At 32.1% G+C, this 21,201-nt stretch overlaps 2 protein-coding genes across 2 annotated transcripts; one reads left to right on the top strand and one right to left on the bottom strand.

Moving 5' to 3' along the window:
- Positions 1–6,814: 6,814 nt before the first annotated feature.
- On the top strand, positions 6,815–7,279 carry LOC109801473 (brassinosteroid-responsive RING protein 1). The gene has a single exon (XM_020362552.3). The coding sequence runs from the start codon at positions 6,815–6,817 to the stop codon at positions 7,277–7,279; it is 465 nt and encodes a 154-aa protein (XP_020218141.1).
- A 3,523-nt stretch (positions 7,280–10,802) lies between these two features.
- Positions 10,803–18,233, bottom strand: LOC109801375 (PLAC8 family protein). Its single transcript, XM_020362431.3, has 8 exons — positions 17,977–18,233; positions 17,866–17,887; positions 17,186–17,242; positions 17,026–17,107; positions 11,657–11,752; positions 11,438–11,562; positions 11,316–11,334; positions 10,803–11,219 (listed from the first exon to the last, which is right to left on the bottom strand). The coding sequence occupies exons 1-8, from the start codon at positions 18,077–18,079 to the stop codon at positions 11,058–11,060; spliced, it is 666 nt and encodes a 221-aa protein (XP_020218020.1). The 5' UTR covers positions 18,080–18,233; the 3' UTR covers positions 10,803–11,057.
- Between the last annotated feature and the right edge of the window lie 2,968 nt (positions 18,234–21,201).

Here is a 21,201-nt window from a genome sequence, read left to right as displayed (position 1 = left end):
ATGATCAACATTGAAACCCGTATGCAACTAGTCATGAACTAAAGATCTAATGTGACTTGAAAATGTCTAAGGTACACACACCATAAACATCAAGCAAACTATAATCCAGAATCGACCACAAGCAAAACAAGTATCAACAAGATTAAAAACCATGCTAAGGCAGACTATTCACAAAAAGAACCAACAGAGTAATCACCAAAAGAGATAGATATAAAAATAGTTAAAATACTGAAAATAAAAGACAGAAAAATAAATTGCAAGGAACAAAGGCAAACTAAGGTGAGCTCCATCTGCTTCCATCTATGGGGTCTGGTCATCATCATCTTTAGGGGCTGCTCCACCATCAACGGCTCCGTCTGCATCAGCAGCTCCACTCCCCCAAACTTAGGAGCCTGGTCCCCAGGCCAACCAGTATATGCCTGAAAGTCCTAGAAACCAAGAGTGATTGCAGAGTGTACTCATGAAAGAACATGGTGAGCACAAAATTTATACACAGTGATGACCAAGCAAATATAGCAAAAATGGAGAATATCCTTAGACCAAAATTAAGCACAACATGCATGCACACGGAAATGAACTATAACAATGCAACATAAAGCACACAAACATACAACATACAACAGAACATAAAGAAACATGATTGAAAACAGATAAATATGGGCTGTCAGGAATGTGGTGCGCCGGGCTTAACACAGATGCGCCGGGCTTAATATCAGTAAAAATCAATGAGGTTTCAAAATCTGATATCGCGCCGGGCGTGCGTTAAACGCGCCCGGCGTGGTGGGTTCCAGAGACCACAATTCGAGTCTTGCGCTGGGCGCGAGGTGAAGCGCGCCGGGCGCATAACCCTGATATGGTCAGTTTTGCCTAAATTTACTTTGAGATAAGGCCTGATTTCCACCTAGATACAGAGTTACCTCTTCCTCACACTCCCAACAAGATGTACCCTATATTTACCCACTCAAGCATGATTCTAACAATCAACATCTAACACAAAATAATACATACCACAAACCAACATATAACACAAACAACGTGTACACAAAACAATCATGCATAACAAACATTAACACTAAAATCTACAACAGAATGAAAGGACAAACACATAAACAAAGTCAGATCTCTGGGTTGCCTCCCAGGAAGCGCTTGTTTACTGTCCCCGGCAACGGCGCCAAAAACTTGTTGAGATTTCCGTTGAAACACTTTTGTTAATATTTGTAAATTTGTTTAATGCTATCAACGGTCTCAAACACGGCAAGTATACCGGCCGTTCAAGTAGTAAAAATATCGTATCCACAGGGATTAGAAGGTAATATAAGCATTTATTGACTATTCGTGACTAAAGAATAATTCCAATTTCATAGTTTGTGCAGTGAATGCAAAGTTGTGACTATTGGAATGAAAGCTGTAAATAAATATTGTTTTGTGAGTGGAAAAGGTAAGGAATGGTATTGTGGTATTGTGAGGTTGTGGGGGTCAGATTTCACCAAACGTAACACTAATGTATCCTTAATCTCTTGTTAAATTCATTGCTTAATCAACCCATAAGTTTACTCAAACCTAATCCCTTAGAGAAAGAGCCTAGGTGCGGATATTGAATATCAATCCCTTGAGTACCCAATATCTACACCCGCATTACGGGCTAGGGTTTAAGACTACTAATGGGTCAAGCTCTATCCCTAGATACAATCACCACTAGGCATATGTTTCAGAACTAGTTTCAAGGGTTATTTTCCAATACCCAATGGAACCTATATCATGCAATGAGATTAAATCCAAAGCAAGCATTAAGAATAGAAACATAAACAACAATGAATGAAACAACATGTATATATATCATAAAAACCGTAAGGATTACAATAGAATTCGTTGGTTACATCTAACCCCACAAAATGGGTGAAACCACTCAACAAAGAGGACAAATACAAAATAGAGATGGAAGAGGAAGTGAAGAACCGAAGGAAAGATCCGCACACGGACGATCCCAAGCCCTGGGAATCCCTTCCGCAGCTCCTGGAGGCGCCCAATGTGAGAATGGGGGTTTCTCCCCCGAAAATGGCTTCAAATACGAGCTTGGGGAGTCAGATTAGGGTTTCGCGCCCGGCGCATAAGTCTTCGCGCCCGGCGCGGGGCCTTCCAGATACTCTCTGCCTTAGGACAAGCCCGGCGCAATTCACATTACGCCCGGCGCAATGGCTCCCAGAGGTGAGATACTCTGTTTTGCTCGCCTGGCGCGGATCACCTTGCGCCCGGCGCGGAACCTCTTCTCTGCTCCTTAGCTTCTTAGATTTCCAATCCTAAGGGTCTTCAACTTTCCACTCTTCCTCAATACCTGCACAAAAAATGAGGTGGATTAAGGTATTGTTAGATGAATTTGGGTTAGTTATATCTGCACACAAAATGAACCAAAAAGAGAACAATTATATTGCAATGGTTCAAAGGATGAGTGGAATTTGTTCAATAAGTCTCATCCAAAAAGAGGTAAAATTGAGACTTAACAATACCCAACACTAATTAAATCATTCAAAACTAAATTTCAGTTAGTAATTTAAAATAAATATTCACTTGTTTACTGCCATATCAAAGAATTGATTGTAAAGCAAAAATAAAAATCAAAGAATTGATTCTGGTTAAGAAATTAAAAATATTTTTTTACGGAGAAGTGAAATAATATATGCTTTTGTGATTTATCACGTAACTTTCTAATAACTTTTTTTCTTGTTCTTTTTGATCCGTAGTCCCATAACATTTTTACTTGTACCCTATGTTTTAAAAGACGGTGATTTAATTTATTTGTTGGAAATTTTGCGTCTGCAACATGATTCTAAAAGGGGTGGCATCAGTTATATTTGTTTTGTGATTTTTTTAACAATACGAAGGATTATAATGTAAGAGCAACTAAGAGTGCGAACGTTACTTCTAGCCTTCTAGCGTGGGTCTTGCTTGAATGCTTGATTGTTTGTCATGGTGCTCAATGCGTGGGGGTGCCTATATATATGCCTCTGTTTTTAAAAGAGATAGATACATGGCAGTTGTGAGTATCATATATAGATTTTTTTTTGGACATAATTAAGTACCATGCATATATAGCTATTAAGTATAGCAAACAACTCTTTGTGTTAGGTTAGGAAGTATCATGTTATTTTGAGCTCCACTATCTATCCCCAAAACGTTATAATATTTAAATTAGGCACGTTACGTATTACTAGCTAGAATATTATATTAATGTCATCCAGCTAGAATATGCAACATGTAAGATGCAACGTCTCTAAAGAAAATTCAGTAAATATATACAGATTTCCATTTTTTTAATAACATATTGATTACGAAGGGATTCATTTTTATTAGAAATTTTGAATACACAAAATAGGTTTCTTTTTTTAATATAATTTATTTTATATCTAAAATTAAAATTCAAACTTTAAACATCTTAATCAAGATCGTTGTTATTTATATCAATCAATATTAATAAATATATAATATATATAAATTTAAGTTGAATAGTTGTTGTGTTAAAAATAGTGAATAGTTATTATTATTATTATAAATTTTATAATATTTAATAAAAATCTAAAAATAATACAAAATTTTATACATATAAATATTATATAAGATATTGTCACTATTACTATGATTGTTATCATTAATATCGTAATAAATAATATTATTTTAAATATTGTTACTTGAATTGTTATTATCAAGATTAACATTATTATTATATTATTAACATTATTATTATTAATATTATCATTATCATACTAATACCTTATTAAACTAGTTTTAATAGAATATATTTTTAAGCGAGTTTATTTATATAAAAAAAAAATAGAAAGAAAATTAAAAGTAGAAGCTTTTGTAGTATTAAAAATTTTGAAACTAAAAACCACCCCAAAACAAGCCCTAAAATTATTTTTATACTCCTTTCATTTGTTTTCATATGTCCACTATTGATCCGGTGAATGTCTTATAGTAGAGACATAAACCTGATGTTAAATTGTTAATTATGGGTTGAAAGGCATGATAAAGATTGGTGTAACGAAATTAAACGGAATAATTAATTAAGATGAATCGTGCCTTATGATTAGTGTTTGATTAAAAAGAAGGGAGAAGTGCGTGTACGTGGTCCTTTTCTGCCTTCACACCTTGCTTTGTCTTTTGTTCTTTTTGTAAATTCAAACATTGTCTAACATCCTCACCAATCATAAAACGTGGTCTCACATGTCAATTTAAGAGTAAGGGGAAAGAAAATAGCGACGAGACAGAAGCAAGTTGCATTTGCACTATAAGATATGTGCAAGTTGTTGTAAATTGTCTCCAAAGTCATTTCCTTTCGTTTTGTCGATTGTCATGACTCATGAGGCCCACAAAGATCTGACAAGTTTGGCTCTATGGAATTTCATCTCCGTTTCTTAACTTCAACCCACTGGCAGGCAGTTTCTGATACGTAAACTCAATGTTTTGGCATCAATAGGGAACAAAAACACTTTTTTAACTTGCCATTAATCACAAGTGAGAATCAAATTAAAAAACATATACTACTAAGTGGGAAATAAATTATTAGATTACTGGTACTGGTACTTTCGTCCCGATGCAAAGTCATCACACTAGAACTTATTAGCTGCCCTAATTACCTGCTACTGCTCTTGGGGTAAGTTTTATGCAAGGGATATATATTAAAAGGCTAAGAATTTAACTTTTTATGGAAGATTAAAAGTCAAGTATTTAATTATCCACCGATCATATAATATCAATTATATTATCATTCACTCACAACTCACAAACTTCTTTTTATACAGTTAGATTTTTATAATAATTATTTTGAATTTCAACAATAAATTTTAATTTGTTCACAATATTAAATTCTTTATATTGAAAGTATATAGAGAGAAAAATCTTAATTAAAATGTAATAGAGTAACAATTTTTTAATATAAATTGTTATATATAATAATTATTTTTAACTAATTAGAATCGAATTAATGACGCAGGAGGATTTAAATAGTTTGTATTAAGTCTAGATTAATCAAACATATTGTTGCTATTGTACACCAAAATTAATATAATAAGACTTTATTTTTATAATAATTACATAAAATTCATATTTAAAATTATATATAATTATTTAATTATTTAAAAGATGAGTAAATTTCATACTAAATATATTTAAATATTAATTAGTTTAAAGTTTTAGGATAAACCTAGGATAATATTTTAAGGAAAAAACGAAACCTATTTTGTTATATGTTTAATATAATTAAATATTGATAAAAGGAACAGTTTAAACTTAATTTGTTGTTATTCATTTTTTATGGCGATATCAAATATTTCTTGATATGAAACTAACGTTGTCTAGACAAGGGTCCAACAAGCCATGTTACAGGAGGCATAATTACCTTTCTCTAAATACAGAAGAAGAAAAAAAATTGAGAGCAGGCAATTAATCACTCCTTAAAAAAAATAATAATAAATCCCAATGTGCGAGTGTGTGTAATACTTAGGGTTCATGAGGAAAAAGAGACAACCACACACATATTTAGATTTTTTTTTTTTTGAACTTGAACAACTTCTAGGCGATTTTATACGCTTTCCACACTAAAATAGATATTATAAACACAAAAAATATATGGTTGATGAACCTATTAAGGATAGCTAATTATATATATCTTAAAGGATTTGCTAACTTATATTTAAATAATTTTATTTGGAATAAGTTAGCAAACTATATTATAAGTTCATTTAAGAAATTTGTAATTATAGCTTATTATGTTATACTATGAGCATATTTTAAAATAATCTTAATTATAATTTTTTAATTTATTCTAACTAAAAAAAATAAGTTCGTGTAAATTATTGATATATATATATATAACTTGATATACTAATCTCCATATCTATAACATGATTTAGAAAGAAAAAGAAATGGTATGTCGGGTTGATGCTCGTGGATTATTAGTACCCTATTTTAAATGTGTGATATATACATATGGTGAAGCGGTATAGCAGAGACGAATTAGCCGAAAACTAAAAATCCACGAGACCAAACAATTGACAATAACCGATGTAAAGGAAAGACTGGAGAAAGTTAATTGATAGGCAATGCGATGTTATGATCCGGATAGGGATAGGGGTAGGGAGTGGAGTCGTGGAGGGTAGTTCTTATATTAATAGAAAAATGATGGGTGGTGAATATGGAGATTAGTAAAATGAAGTTGGAGTGTGATTAATTATTTGAGAAACAATGAATGTGGACCAATAGTGTCTTGGCGGCATCAGACACCATGTCAGAACAGATTAGAAATAGTGCATCACTTTTGCCGCTGCTAAACTCACTGCACATTCTTACATGTGTCCATTTTCCCTTTAACTATTCTTCTCTTCATGATGCTCCTTTCTACTCTCCAATTGTCTTCTAACCATTTACTTAATGTAAATTCACGTCCACAAAACCCAAAGTGATTGGGGACACAATTCTTTCTCATTAGACGACAAATAGGGGAGAAGTGGTATTCCGACAGCAAACATTGGTGGAGCCACTTACCCTCATTTTCATGTACAAATAGGAATCTCACGTTAAAATAAACTCCGTTACGCCTACCTCTCTCTCTCTGGGGAATTTTAGAGCCCTTTCTTTGTAATGATTGAGAAAGATGAATACTATTTTGATATTTGACCAAGGAGTTAAACACAAATATTATTGATGACAGTCTCTGAATTAGAAAGTGTCCTGAATATTGGAATGATTGAAGGTAGATTAAAAAAAGGGAAGGCAGGAGTGTGAATGTGAAAAAAAGGGAAGGGCAGAGTTGGTATTTGGAATGTATTTAAGGGAGAAGGTTATGGGTTATGGGTTATGGGTTATGGGGGTGAGAGAATTAATTAAGATGGGATTTCCAGTGGGGTACACAGAGCTAGTGTTGCCCAAGGTGTTAGTGCAGGCGCTATCCGTGTTGGGCTTCATGAGGAAGCTCATAACCCTCCTCTTCTGCTACATGGGCCTCCTGCAGGCCGACATTGCGTGGCCCCAGTACCAGTATCAATCCATTCTGCCGGTGCTCAAGTTCTCGGAGGCGGAGGCGGAGGAGAGTTGCGCGGTCTGCTTGTTCGACTTCCAGGGAGAGGAGGAGATCAGACGGCTGCCCAACTGCCGGCACATATTCCACAGAGGCTGTCTGGACCGTTGGATGGGATACCATCAAAGAACGTGCCCCCTCTGCCGGACACCCTTCATACCCCACCCTATGGCTATGGCTATGCAACCTCCTTCACATTTCTATCATTAAGCCCATGCCCAATGCCCATCCTCTTCTTCACCAATCTCTATGTGTAAATAACTATATATTATACAACCCATTTCGGATCTCTTTTTCCTTTCCCATTTATTATTTATTATTCATATACTAATGTCTAATACTAATACTAACAACGTTCAACACCTACGTCTTTTCATTTTCATTTTACGCCAATTTCACTCCCTCTGTGACTGTGTTGCTGATATCACAACTCTACCGCTACCGCTACTTGTACCTTATTCCTTTTTCACTTTTATCTCCATGCAACTCCACGTCTTGTAATTCCAACCAATAATAGTAACATGGTTTAATGCAATGATAAAAGCCTACTTTTATAATTAACATGCATTTACAATTCAATAAACTAAACAACTTAACGTTTTAGATTTCAATTTCATAATATAACATATTTCAAATATTTTTTACCGATTCAAATGCACAAACTATGATGAATATTTATACAAACAAAAGAATTTTGTATAATTTTTCGCTCAAAAAATTACCTATAAATAAAATACTTCATCATGCTATCATCCTCTTCCGGGAGTCTTATTATGAGACTTTTCGGCTTTGTTTGAAACAGGGAAGGAATATGTGAAAATTGATTTAATAAGAAATAAAATAAAATACAACAAAATTAAATAAGGAATAGAATAAAAATATTTTTTTTATTAGTTTATATCAAATTAAATGAAAAACTAAATTAATAAATTTTAACATATTGAATATTTTTATACAAAACTTTACACACGTGACATATTTTTTTTCTGCAACTTCCATACACTTCCCCTTACATGAGAAAGAAAGTTTATTTTGTTAGATCTCATTTTAATTATATTAAAAATTTCTTTTTAAATCCTCTTTATTTGTTGACTTTAACATAAATCACCTCAAAAGGTCACATTTATCCATATATATACTTGAGTGTATAAATTTTTTTTACTGTTATATATAATATATAATTTTTTTAATTATATCTCCTTGCCTATGTCCGCATTAAAAATAACAAAAGAAGGAATGCTAGTTAGTGTCTCTAAGACATGTTAAGGAAATACTAGAAAAAAACAAAAAAATTATTAATACTTAAAATTTTAATTAATTTCAAAATTAATAGAATATATTAATTATGTATTTACTAAGAAGTATCTATTCAAAGTCTTCAATTTAAAGTCCTCGATTTTCGATCTTTAAGATTGCAAACGGTAGATGTATTTAAAAAAAGACTTTGATGCTTAAGTTAACAGGTGCTCAAAGTATTTAGGCATTTTCTAGAGTAAAAACTTATCTTATGAAGGTGAAATATAGATATTTATAAATAAGAAAATATAGTTATTCAAGTGCATTTAAGATTTTTTATTGTTATGTAACATTTGGACATTACTTTCTACAAGATTTGATCATAGAAAAATATATCTCTGGTAGGGTTGAGAACTTTTCGACTTAAAAAAATATTATATTTGATCTAAATTAATACTATCGAATTTGATATAAGACCAAAAATTGATTGATTTTTTATATGGAAATTCAGGACTTATATAGTACAAATTGTAATAATAATTTTGAATATATTACAATAAGATTAAAAAAAAGTAAAATTATCTTTAAAAAAAAAAGACAAAGAAAAAGATGTCCTACAAAGACAAAAAGCTTAACAATACATGAATGGTCAAAGACACTAATCACCTTCAAGGCGAGCCAGCACGGTTTGGTTGTCTTAGCATACTATATGCCAATTTGTAAGAAATTTCATGCCTTCTTTGTATCACATGTAGGGAATCAAACGAGACAGTGTATTCTTTACTTGAATTCTCTGTCCCACCCAGATCAAATCTGGATTCAAGAGATGTTTTGTATTTCATCACTTATTCTTACTCAGAAACTTTACTCTTCCATTTGATATATCCGGTTTAAAATTTGATGTAAAAGAAATACAATTGAACTCGTTAATTTAACTTGATCCAACCAAAAAATAAAATAAAATATTAAGCTACTTTAGTATATTTTGACTAACTTATAAATTGGTAAATAATCTCATTCAACTTTCCAGAGTTGTGAGGTTGATTGAATTTGTTAAAATTGGTCTAAAAAATTTGGGAAAATTGCAGCTGATTCCAACTGAATTAATTATTCAGTTCAAATTTTCTTCTCAAATCCAATCAATTTCAACTTATAATTACCACCTATCAAATTCCTGCACAATTCCATAAGCATTAGTCGACTCTAGAGGGTGTTTTTATTTTTATTTTTATTTTTATTTTTATTTTTATTATTATTATTTTTAAAAAAAATATTATTGTGTTAACAATCTAAATGGTCAGTTTGTACCAGGATTCCATACATGTCATTATATCTCACATGGCACACAAGTAAAATTAAATAACTTAAATATATTTTTATTCTCTCAAATTTGAAGTAAATTTATTTTTAATCCTTTAAATTTTAAATTAATCTTTTTAATTTTTATAATTTCAAAAAAATTTATTTTAATTTTTATACTCAAATTTTGTTAAAAAAATCTGTCAAATATTGTTGTATAAAATTTACTTACTGGTATTTCTGTTAATAAAAATATTACATTAAATTCACATATGTTATTGATGACGTGAGATACTAAAATAAAATATTTAAAAATTATAAAAATTAAAAATAACAGTTTTAAATTTAAGAGACTAAAAACGAATTCAACTTAAATTTAAGGGACTAAAAATATATTTAATTGAATAATTGAATAACTAATAAAATATGATGAGTTTTGTACTCTCTCCAATTGAAATCGGATTAGAATCTTTAAGTTTGCGTCTTCTCACACTTTCTGCTTAAAGTTGATGGGCATGTGTACCTTCAAAGATTGAAATCTCATTTTGTTAGTACAAGGGTTTAAAATTGACTAAGATAGGTTGATTTATGAGCCTCGTTGTACTTATCTGTTCGTGTGGTTCGGAGACTGTGTATTATCTAGTCTTAAAACAAAGTGATATAGGTTGATTAAAGCACTTGATTGGTTTGTTTGGTTAGAATTCGACCCACTTAACAAACGATCTATTGAGATCGTCTATATACAAATAGTTAGGTCAGTGACTAACAATTTATTTTGAATGCATTTCTGATCAATATGAAATTTATAACATTGATCCTTGTGATAAAGACTAAATATTTAAAGTATAAAATTTACATAATTAACTTTTTACGATCTATAATTATTAGAATAGTTTCTAATATTATTTTAAAATGTGAAATTTAAGTTTGACTCAATCTTATACGACTGATTTATAATTTGATAATTACTTTCACTTATATATTTTATTTTAATTATCTTCCTAATATATGTGAGACCTTTGACACCTAATATTTGAAATTAAGAACTTGGTCTTTGAGGAGTTATGTTGTAGTTTATATAATGATTTTTGGGTATCTTGAATACCGTTAATTTATTTTCACTTTTATTCTATTAAACACGGTGTTTTAATTTTAAGTTTACGAAACATTCTAATAACACGTAATAGCTAGGGTGGTATTCTGAACAGCAATGCCAATAGGACATGAATGTATAGTAGAAGGCAAAGTATAATATAGTTGTTTGTATAAGGGAAACGAAAGCTGATAATGAGTCAATCAGACTAAGTTGACCACAATCGTGCACATGTATGACTGTGTTCAAGCAATCGACGCTACAAACGTACATAAAGAGTTCTTAATTAAGAGAGAAAATGATGAGCAAAAGATTATGATGGTGGGTATTGGAAATGAGAAGGCTGTTGGGTTGGGCATGTTAATAACCATGGGCCTGTCCATATGCTGGTTGTGGTGCATACCCAACAAAAGGAGGGACTGCCTGATCAAAGCGTGACATTTGTTGAAAACCAGGAATACCCATCGCTGATTGAGGCCCAAATTTCTCATCACGCTTGTCCATTTCAATCTTATGCTGAGTCTGCAATGCAAATACCATTAATCATCTACTTACTAGTTACAACATACTAACCATGCATTAACCATTTTTGAGTAATAATAATAAATAACATTTTACCTGCATGCAGGCACACACCCTACAAGATTAAAAAAAACAAAACATATATTTAGTAACAATGATTTCCATATAAAGCGCAAAAGCAAAGATGAAAAAGAAAAAAAACAAAAACAAAAACTTACGTGCAGTAGACAAAGTCAGCTAAGCAAGACAGCAATTGAGAAGCCTGTCGAATTTCACTATTTCCCACAATTAAAGCAATAATGGAAAATATGCACGCTAGTTGTTGAAGGATAAACATGAAAGCCTAAAACATCAGAATTACAAAATCAGTTAAAAGAATATCATAAGAAATACAAGTATATTTTAATGTATGTGTGTATGAGAGAGAGAGAGGGTACAATGATGCAATTATCACATTGCGTAGTTTGAATATTAAATTCATCTTGTAACAGAAATCGAGTTGAGGCCACTGAATTTCCAAAACAACAGATAACCTGAAAAAAATGAATGAGAATACATGTAAATTGTCGTAGAAAAATGCCATGAAAATAAAAAAAATAAATTGTAAAGTGACATGCATGGAAACAAACTTAAAAAAGGAAATAAACTCATTATAAGCGAAGTTTAATTAATTAATTTATATATCATTAGCATGTTAGTTTGTCATGATGACTTAACTTATTCTATTTTCTTATTCTGTTTTCTATTTGTATTTTTTAATTCAGTTAGGAGGTTAGGAGGTTAGTTAGTCATAGTTTGTTTTCTCTTGTATTGCTGTAACTATATATACTTGTAGTTGATCATTGTTAAATAGGGTTTTTCAATATATTTCTGATTTCACATTCTTCTTCTTCTCCTTCTTCAAGAAAGTTTCTTTCATGATATTTTCATGGTGATTTCTTTATCAAAATTGTAATATGGTATCAGCCTGTGCCAGGGCTTTGTGTTTTTTTTTTTCCTTCCCTCTTCCATCAATTAAAGATCTAATTTCTTGATCTGTTCCCCTTCTTTTTTTCCATCTTCAAAATCTTCAATCATGACTATTCAAACAAACCCTCTCCTTGATCCTCTCAGTCCATATTTTCTTCCTTCCAACGAAAATCCTTCAATCAGTTTGGTTTCTGCACCTCTAAATGATCACAATTATCTTTCTTGGTCGCAATCTATGTTGCTTGTTCTCGGAACCAAAAACAAACTCGCATTCATCGATGGATCTCTCGCTCGACCTGTCACTGCCGGAGTGGATCAAACAGCTTGGGATCGTTGCAACAAGTTGGTTATTTCCTGGATCGTACAATCGCTGGATACATCCCTAATTCCAAGTGTAATCTGGATGCCAACAACTTCTCAAATATGGAACGGTCTCAAGAAACGGTACTACCAAGGTGATGCCTTTAGAATCTCTGAATTGCTTGAGGAAATCTACTCACTAAAACAAGGTAATATGTCCATTACACATTACTTCACAACCTTACAAGGACTATGGCAAGAATTAGATCATTTCTGTCCTATACCTTCCTGCACTTGCTCTACTACTTGTTCTTGTACACTCATCCCTACCATTCAGTCATACAGGGAAAGAGAATGTGTCATAAGGTTTCTTAAAGGATTGAATGAGCAGTATTCCAATGTAAGATCTCAAGTAATGTTGATGGACCCTTTGCCATCGGTGCAAAAGGTTTTCTCCATGATCTTGCAACAAGAAAGAGAATTCCATGGTACCAACGATAATCAGGTATTGGCAGTGACTTCTAATAATGAAAGGAACAACTATAAAGGATCCAAAACATTTAAAAGAAATAAAGACTACAACACAAAGGTATGTTCCCATTGTGGGAGGATTGGTCACCTAGTTGATTCATGTTATAAGAAACATGGTCCTCCACTACAACACAAGCATGGCAGAATTGTGAACCAGTACCAATCTGTTTCTGATGAGGATACTGATGATGATCAATTTGTCCACTCTCAGAGAGTAGTCTCCCATAATTCAGGGAACATGTTTACTCCAGAACAACATCAAGCCCTTCTAGCCCTTCTTCAACAATCAGGTAGCACATCCAGTCACTCTGTGAATCAACTTGCAGGTCCTTCTATCCTTTCTTCTCCAAAGCCACCAGGTATGATTCTGTCTTTCCCTTATTCTCATAATAGTGATTGCTGGATCATAGATACTGGAGCCACAGATCACGTTTGTAAAAACATCAATTTTTTTCAATCCTATAGAAGAATCAAGCCTATACTGATCCAACTTCCAAATGGATCACAAGTTAGTACTTGTGTATCTGGAACTGTTCTGCTGTCCAAAACATGTTACCTAACGGATGTTTTATTTATTCCTAACTTTCATTTTAATCTTATTTCGGTCTCCAAGCTTGCTAAAACTTTATCCTGCACACTTACCTTTTCTGATTCTGACTGTCAGATTCAAGCAAATCACTCCATGAGGATGATTGGTGCAGCTGAGTTGCGGGCAGGATTGTATGCAATGGTTTCCTCACCTGAGTCAAATGTTGTTCATCACTGTACAAGTCATTTTTTTACTTACCAATCAGATTTATGGCATTTGAGATTAGGACATTTATCACATGACAAACTTTCTGCTCTCAAGGGATCTTATCCTGAAATTCAATGCAATAAAATTTCTTTGCCTTGTGAAATTTGTCATCTTGCTAAGCACAAAAGATTACCTTTTCCAGATAGCTTAACCAAATCTGAAAATGTGTTTGATTTAATTCATGTAGACATTTGGGGACCTTTATCTGTAGCTTCTATTTTTGGTCACAAATACTTCCTAACTATAGTAGACGACAAATCTAGATTCACTTGGATATTTTTCATGAAAAATAAGTTTGAAACCAAGTTATTGTTGCAGAACTTTGTCTCTTTTGTTCAAACTCAGTTTCAGCAAAACATTAAAACTATAAGAACTGATAATGGCTCAGAATTTCTTTTAAAAGATTGGTATGCTAAATTGGGAATTGTGCATCAAACCTCTTGTGTAAATACACCACAACAAAATGGAGTAGTCGAGAGAAAACATCAACATATTTTAAGTATGGCTAGAGCACTTATGTTTCAATCAAATGTAAGCAAAATGTTTTGGAATTATGCTGTTGGACATGCTGTCCACTTAATTAATAGACTACCTACTAGATTTTTGCAACAAAATTCTCCTTATTATGTGCTTTATTCAGAAAAACCTGATTTCTCACATTTGAAGGTCTTTGGTTGTTTGGCTTTTGCTTCTACTTTATCTCATAATAGAACCAAACTTGAACCTAGATCAAGAAAATGTATGTTTCTTGGATACAGTTCAGGCACAAAAGGATTTATTATGTATGATTTAAAAACAAGAGAGACTTTCATTTCTAGAGATGTACAATTTTATGAGAATATTTTTCCACTACAAAAGGATTTTTCAATTCAATCTACTGATGGTCCTGTTGTACCTATAGCACAAATGCCTTTAACTAGTTGTGACCCTATTCCTAGTCATACTCATGATAATCTTGATGAAACTGAACATGAACATAATTCTTCAACTTTACCTATGACAAATTCCAGCAATAGTGATCAACCTAACATTGAAATTAATATCCCTGAAATTAGAAGAACATCTCAAAGAGTCAAAAACAGACCAGGATATTTGCAGGACTACCATTGCACTCTTGCAGCTTCAAAAGTTGACCAATCATCATCTACAGCCAGGTATCCTATCTCTGATTACCTTCCCTATACATCTTATTCTGCAGTTCAACAGTCTTTTGTTTCAACTATTTCTTTAATCATTGAACCGAGGTCTTATCAAGATGCTATTAATCATGATTGCTGGAAGGAAGCTATTAGAGCATAATTAGATGCTTTAGATAAACAGAAAACCTGGATATTAACTGATCTTCCTCCTAATAAAAGGGCTGCTGATTGTAGATGGGTATTTAAGGTGAAATATCATGCTGATGGATCAGTTGAAAGATATAAGGCTAGACTAGTAGCCAAAGGTTTTACACAAATACCAGGTTTGGATTACATTGACACTTTTAGTCCTGTAGTAAGAATGACCACTATTAGAGTTTTTTTGGCTATAGCTGCTGCTTCTAATTGGTCAGTACATCAACTAGATATTAACACTGCTTTCTTACATGGTGACTTAGTAGAAGAAGTTTATATGAAACCACCTCCTGGCCTTATCTTATCTTCTCCTAACAAAGTATGCAAATTGCAAAAATCTCTGTATGGTCTCAAACAAGCCAGTAGACAATGGAACATTAAACTCACTGAGACACTCAAACTGTTTGGCTTTGTTCAGTCAAAGTCAGATTATTCATTGTTTACTAAAAGAACTAATATCGGTTTTATAGCCATCCTTGTGTATGTTGATGACTTGATTATTTCAGGTAGTGATGAAACAGAGATTATGAAGGTAAAGAGGCTTCTGGACAAACAATTTAGTATCAAGGATCTTGGCCAATTGAGCTACTTTCTTGGTCTTGAGTTTTCTAGATCAGATCAAGGCATTTCTGTTTGCCAGAGAAAGTATGCCCTTGAGTTGTTGCAAGATACAGGACTATTAGCATCCAAACCATGTTCTACTCCAATGGATCACACAACTAGGCTTCACCATGATCCACTTGATCTCTATTCAGATCCATCATCATATAGAAGACTAGTTGGCAGATTGATTTACTTAACCCACACAAGACCTGATTTGGCCTTTGCTGTTGGAAAATTAAGTCAATTCATGCACCAACCAAACAATGCACATTTTCAAGCTGCTCGGAAAGTGCTTAGATATGTGAAAGCTACTCCAACAAAGGGTCTATTCTTCCCATCCTCATCAGATCTTAAGCTCACAGGTTATACAGATTCAGACTGGGCCACTTGTCCTGATTCAAGGAGATCCATTTCAGGCTTCTGTTTTTTTCTGGGCAATGCGTTAGTTTCTTGGAAAAGCAAGAAACAAAATGTGGTGTCTAGATCTTCATCTGAAGCTGAATATCGAGCCTTAGCATTAGGAGTTTGTGAAGCTCAATGGCTTCATAAGCTATTGACAGACTTTCAACTGCAAGATCTCATTCCAATATCTCTGTTTTGTGATAATCAGTCAGCCTTGTACATTGCTGCTAACCCTGTATTCCACGAAAGAACTAAGCATGTGGAAATTGATTGCCACACTGTCAGAGATCAAGTTCAAGCAGGATTTATTCATCTAGCTCCAATCACTTCATCTGGACAGCTTGCTGATATTTTAACTAAGCCTCTTTTACCAAAAATGTTCCAGGATTTTGTGTGCAAGCTTGGACTTTCAAACTTTACCACTCCAAGCTTGAGGGAGGGTGTCATGATGACTTAACTTATTCTATTTTCTTATTCTGTTTTCTATTTGTATTTTTTAATTCAGTTAGGAGGTTAGGAGGTTAGTTAGTCATAGTTTGTTTTCTCTTGTATTGCTGTAACTATATATACTTGTAGTTGATCATTGTTAAATAGGGTTTTTCAATATATTTCTGATTTCACATTCTTCTTCTTCTCCTTCTTCAAGAAAGTTTCTTTCATGATATTTTCATGGTGATTTCTTTATCAAAATTGTAATATAGTTTGTAGTGGACTGACAAGCCCACTCCACATTGAGGAGAACAGCAAAAAGGCAGGGAAGCCCAAAAGAAATGGCTTAAAGACTTTGATCAATATGAATGAAATCCAAATAGCTAAGGCATATTGAGAAAATGGTTTTAAAAGGAAGCAAAACATGTAAGAAATGGTATACCTCCGCGCAAAGGCAGAATTCAGGACATTGACTTTCTCCACACCGACCACTGCAGGGCATGTAACCAGCACAACATGTGTATCTGGACCAAACAAAACCATATAATTCATTTTCCAAACTTGGGATTGGGATTAAACGAACATGCTCTCAATTCAATTACCTTGACATATCATCGTAAAGAGCTCGTTTGCGGAGCAGATATGATACACACGGTGCACTGTAATGACACAACACAAAAGTTTTCATCACTTTGGTTTATTAGTTTGTTAATTTTTTTTTGGAAACTATTCAAAATGAAGAAAATATTAATTTACCTTTCGATTCCAATACTAAAAGTAAATTATTTTAATACCTGTCTGTTACCTACTAACTTAGCCAAAATAAAGGATCAATAATTTAACATTATAATTATATATATACTGATTTTTTTTATAAAAAATTATCCGTAAAAAATTCATAATTTTAATATGTCAAACATAAGTATATAGCTTTTCTCTAAGATTAAGATGGGATAAATTATTTTCCTTGAATGTTTTCAATCTCGATTACGATTAAGTTATCCTACTAGACTAATTAAAAAAAATTGTGTAAGGTGGGTTAACATTTCTTATAATTCCTAATATTAAATATATGTTGCCCCATAGGGCTCGAGATATAAAATTATTCCATTTTGGGGCTTAGACAATGATTTCCAAAGATTGGTTAGAACATAGAAGTCAAGCATATATAATTGGTTACCTGGATGAAAATGTAAAATATAATAAGCAACTAGATAGAATTTAAAAATAATTTGGAAATTTGATGATGAGGCAGAAAGGTGGAGATGGAAGAGTTACTTACCACCAGAGAGCAAAACAACAATCTGCACATAAATATGATTGAAGATAAAGAAAGAATGTGAGAGAGTGTAGGTAGGATGCGGTCGGAAGTTAAAATGAAGTTAGAACTTACAAGGGGTGTCAGAGTGAATGGTGTTTAAGAGATCAGTGTGCCAGAGATTGCGGTAGTTCTTGCGAACCTCCATCTTCTCCATATGCTGCTGCTGCGAAGCCATTTCCACTCTTTCAACCAATGATCGATCAAAACTAATCCTTACAACTCACAACTCAACCAATAATATGAAAATACTTATATAAACTCAGAACAAGTCAAGTACGTTTCAACGACGTTATAAACGAAGACGACTTTGAATTTTCTAGTCATCTCCACTTGGAGTTGCCATATATATTAACTTCACTCCTTATACTTGTCCTTACAGAAAACTCATTTCACTAAAATTAATAAATAACTTTGCTGGCTTATACACTCTTTTAATTTTTTACTTCCAGCTACTCTTTTAATTTTTCATAAAAAATATTATAATTTTGATTTAATTATCTTTTTAATCCTCCAAATTTGGGGTAATTATTTTTTTTATCATACATTTAAAATTTATTTTTATCCTCTAGAACTTCAAAAAAATATATTGTTTTAATTCTTGTATATTTTTTTCTCAAACTTAAAACATGTATTTTTAATCTTCAAAATATAAAAATTATTATTTTAGCATTTCAAATTTAAAATTTGTCATTTTAGTCCTTATAATTTTAAAAATATTATTTTAGTCCCTCATGATCACTGATTGACCGTAACACACTAAGACAATTTTGTAGTATTAATTGGTCTAATGTGATATTTTTACTTATAATGATTCTAGTAATAACATAATTGAATATGTTTGATTAAGACAATCTTATAGTATTAGTGATAGTATAATTGACAATGAAAAATTAAAACCGTTTTGTAATAATAATTTTCACCAACAATAATACTAATAAAAGAATTTTGTATTATAGATTAATTAATGACATTTGAGTAAAGAGACTAAAATAATATATATATATATATATATATATATATATATATATATATATATATTTATTGTACCGTCTCGGTGATAATCCGACCCGAGCCCCTACATAGGTAGGTTTGCTCGGTCAGAATCCAATCTGACCTTTCTACTTAGGTGCAACATCTCGATCAGAATCCGATCTAACCTGGGTGCTCAAAATCTGATCCAACTCCCTTTACGTGGGTGTGTTGTCTCGGTCAGAATTCGATATGACCGTCATACGTAGGCACTTATCCGATATCGGGGATAAAATCATATCTTTAATGACAAAATATTCCTAAATGAAAACCGTCATAAAAATCTCTGTGCTCGCGAGGCTCACGAGACCCATGAATAAGAAAGTATAAGACCTAAAATCCTAGAGCTAAGAGATTACAAATTACACTCTTAAATGCTCTGACTTTGGAGGTTGGATCTAGGAGAAGAACCCTAGACCCTCCCTTGGCCGAACATATATATATATATATATTGGAGACTAAAAACACATGTTTTAAAATTTGAAGGACCAAAATAAATTTTTTATTATACTTTAGGAACTAAAAGTACAAGTTTTAAATTCTAGGGACCAAAAAATACATACATCAAATTTGAAGGATTAAAAACATAATTAAACTTATAATTTTTAAAGGCTTAAATATAATTTTTTGTCTTTGTAATTTATTTTTTTCACTTTTAATTCTTGTAAATTTTTTGTTGTTATTTAATCTCTAATCTTTTATAGCATTTCAAAAATAGTCTTTGTCGCCATCTTCTATTAAAAAAAATCGTATGTGCCAAAAAAATGTATTTATATTTGTTATACTTCACTTCACCATTATCAAATAGATAAATTAATTTTAAATTATTTTAGACAAAATTTTAAAACATACTTTACTGTTGTCACTTCATCGTAGTTTTCATGTGCACCATCTTTGGATTGTGGAACTTTTGCATCCTGTTGTAAGTGATGGAGTTAGACTATCGACCTCCCTTCTCTAATGAGATGTCTCGTTCGTCATTGTTGCGATGGTTGCAATAGGTGTCAACGATTTTGATGGTCTTGAGTCAATCAGCATAATTCTTCTTGGCCTTAGAGAATGAGACATTGGCGATGGTGCAAACAAAGTGGTGAATGTTATTGCAATACATGAACTCTTACACAACGGGAGAGTAGTTGAGCTTGAGATCAAACTCCTCTATGATGCATGATGAGGTGGTGACCTCACAAAGGTGATGGTTGTTTAGAACGAACTCAACACTATTATTGAGATCATAAATTGTGAGAAGTTGCCCTTCATTTAGAAGATTGACATTTGAATAAAAAGGTTTAGGGTTTCTAGTATCAAATTTGGATCAAAGAGGGAAACTGTGATCATAAGAATGAAAGTGAGGGTTGGGATGTAGTGAAGTGTATTTTAAAATTTTTTTAAAAAATAATTTATCTATGTAATAATGATAAAATAGAATATGTCAAATATAATATATATTTTATTTGAAAAATAGAATTTTTTTTAATGATAGTTGAGATAAAAAAATATTCTTAAAACATTTTTAAAAAAATTAGGATAAACAACAACAATTTTTTTTAATAAGAATCAAAAAGTGAAAAACGATAAATTATAGAAATGGAAATCATATTTAATTTTTTTCTACATTAAAAGCAATCTAGTACTAGGATCCTCTGTGAATGAGAGAATCTAGGGGAGAATCTTAAAGAATTTATAGTTATATAATTTTTTATACAATAAAGAGAGAGATAAAAAATAATGCTATATTAATTATAAATAATATAAGTCAATCATGCATGACCCAAACTTGCAAGGTCTTCGTCTTCGTTACACTACCTGTTGCCTTTTCTAATATATAATCAATAACTAATAGTAGTAATGTAGTTTATACTTTAATTACTGTGAAATTAATTTCATAGCAATTTTCTTAAAATACAAATAATGACCCGTTGATTTTAAGGCAATGAAATGTACAGTTCATTAAAAAAATCATATTTTTACAAGATTAGTTAGAAATGATTTAACAAAAACAAGTTTACAATATTATGAATTTAAAACTCTAAGTTGGGTAGTTGGGTTGGGCCCGTCCACTAAGTTTTTACGGTTAATTAAGTTTAAGGGTTCTATGAAGGTGTGCTTCAGTCGTATATCAATCATTAGAAGTGACGGCTTCTGCTATAAAAAAGCTAAAAATAATATTTACTACTTTAAAGTATAAAAAAGAAAATGAAGGGTTCAAATATTAAACAATCCTTGGGCTAATGTCAAATTTATCTTAATTTTAACAAAGATCCGAAG

Source organism: Cajanus cajan, chromosome 11 (assembly GCF_000230855.2).
Source record: "Cajanus cajan strain Asha chromosome 11, NIPB_CcT2T_4, whole genome shotgun sequence".
NCBI lineage: Eukaryota > Viridiplantae > Streptophyta > Magnoliopsida > Fabales > Fabaceae > Cajanus > Cajanus cajan.
This window is presented reverse-complemented; position numbering and strand designations above follow the sequence as displayed.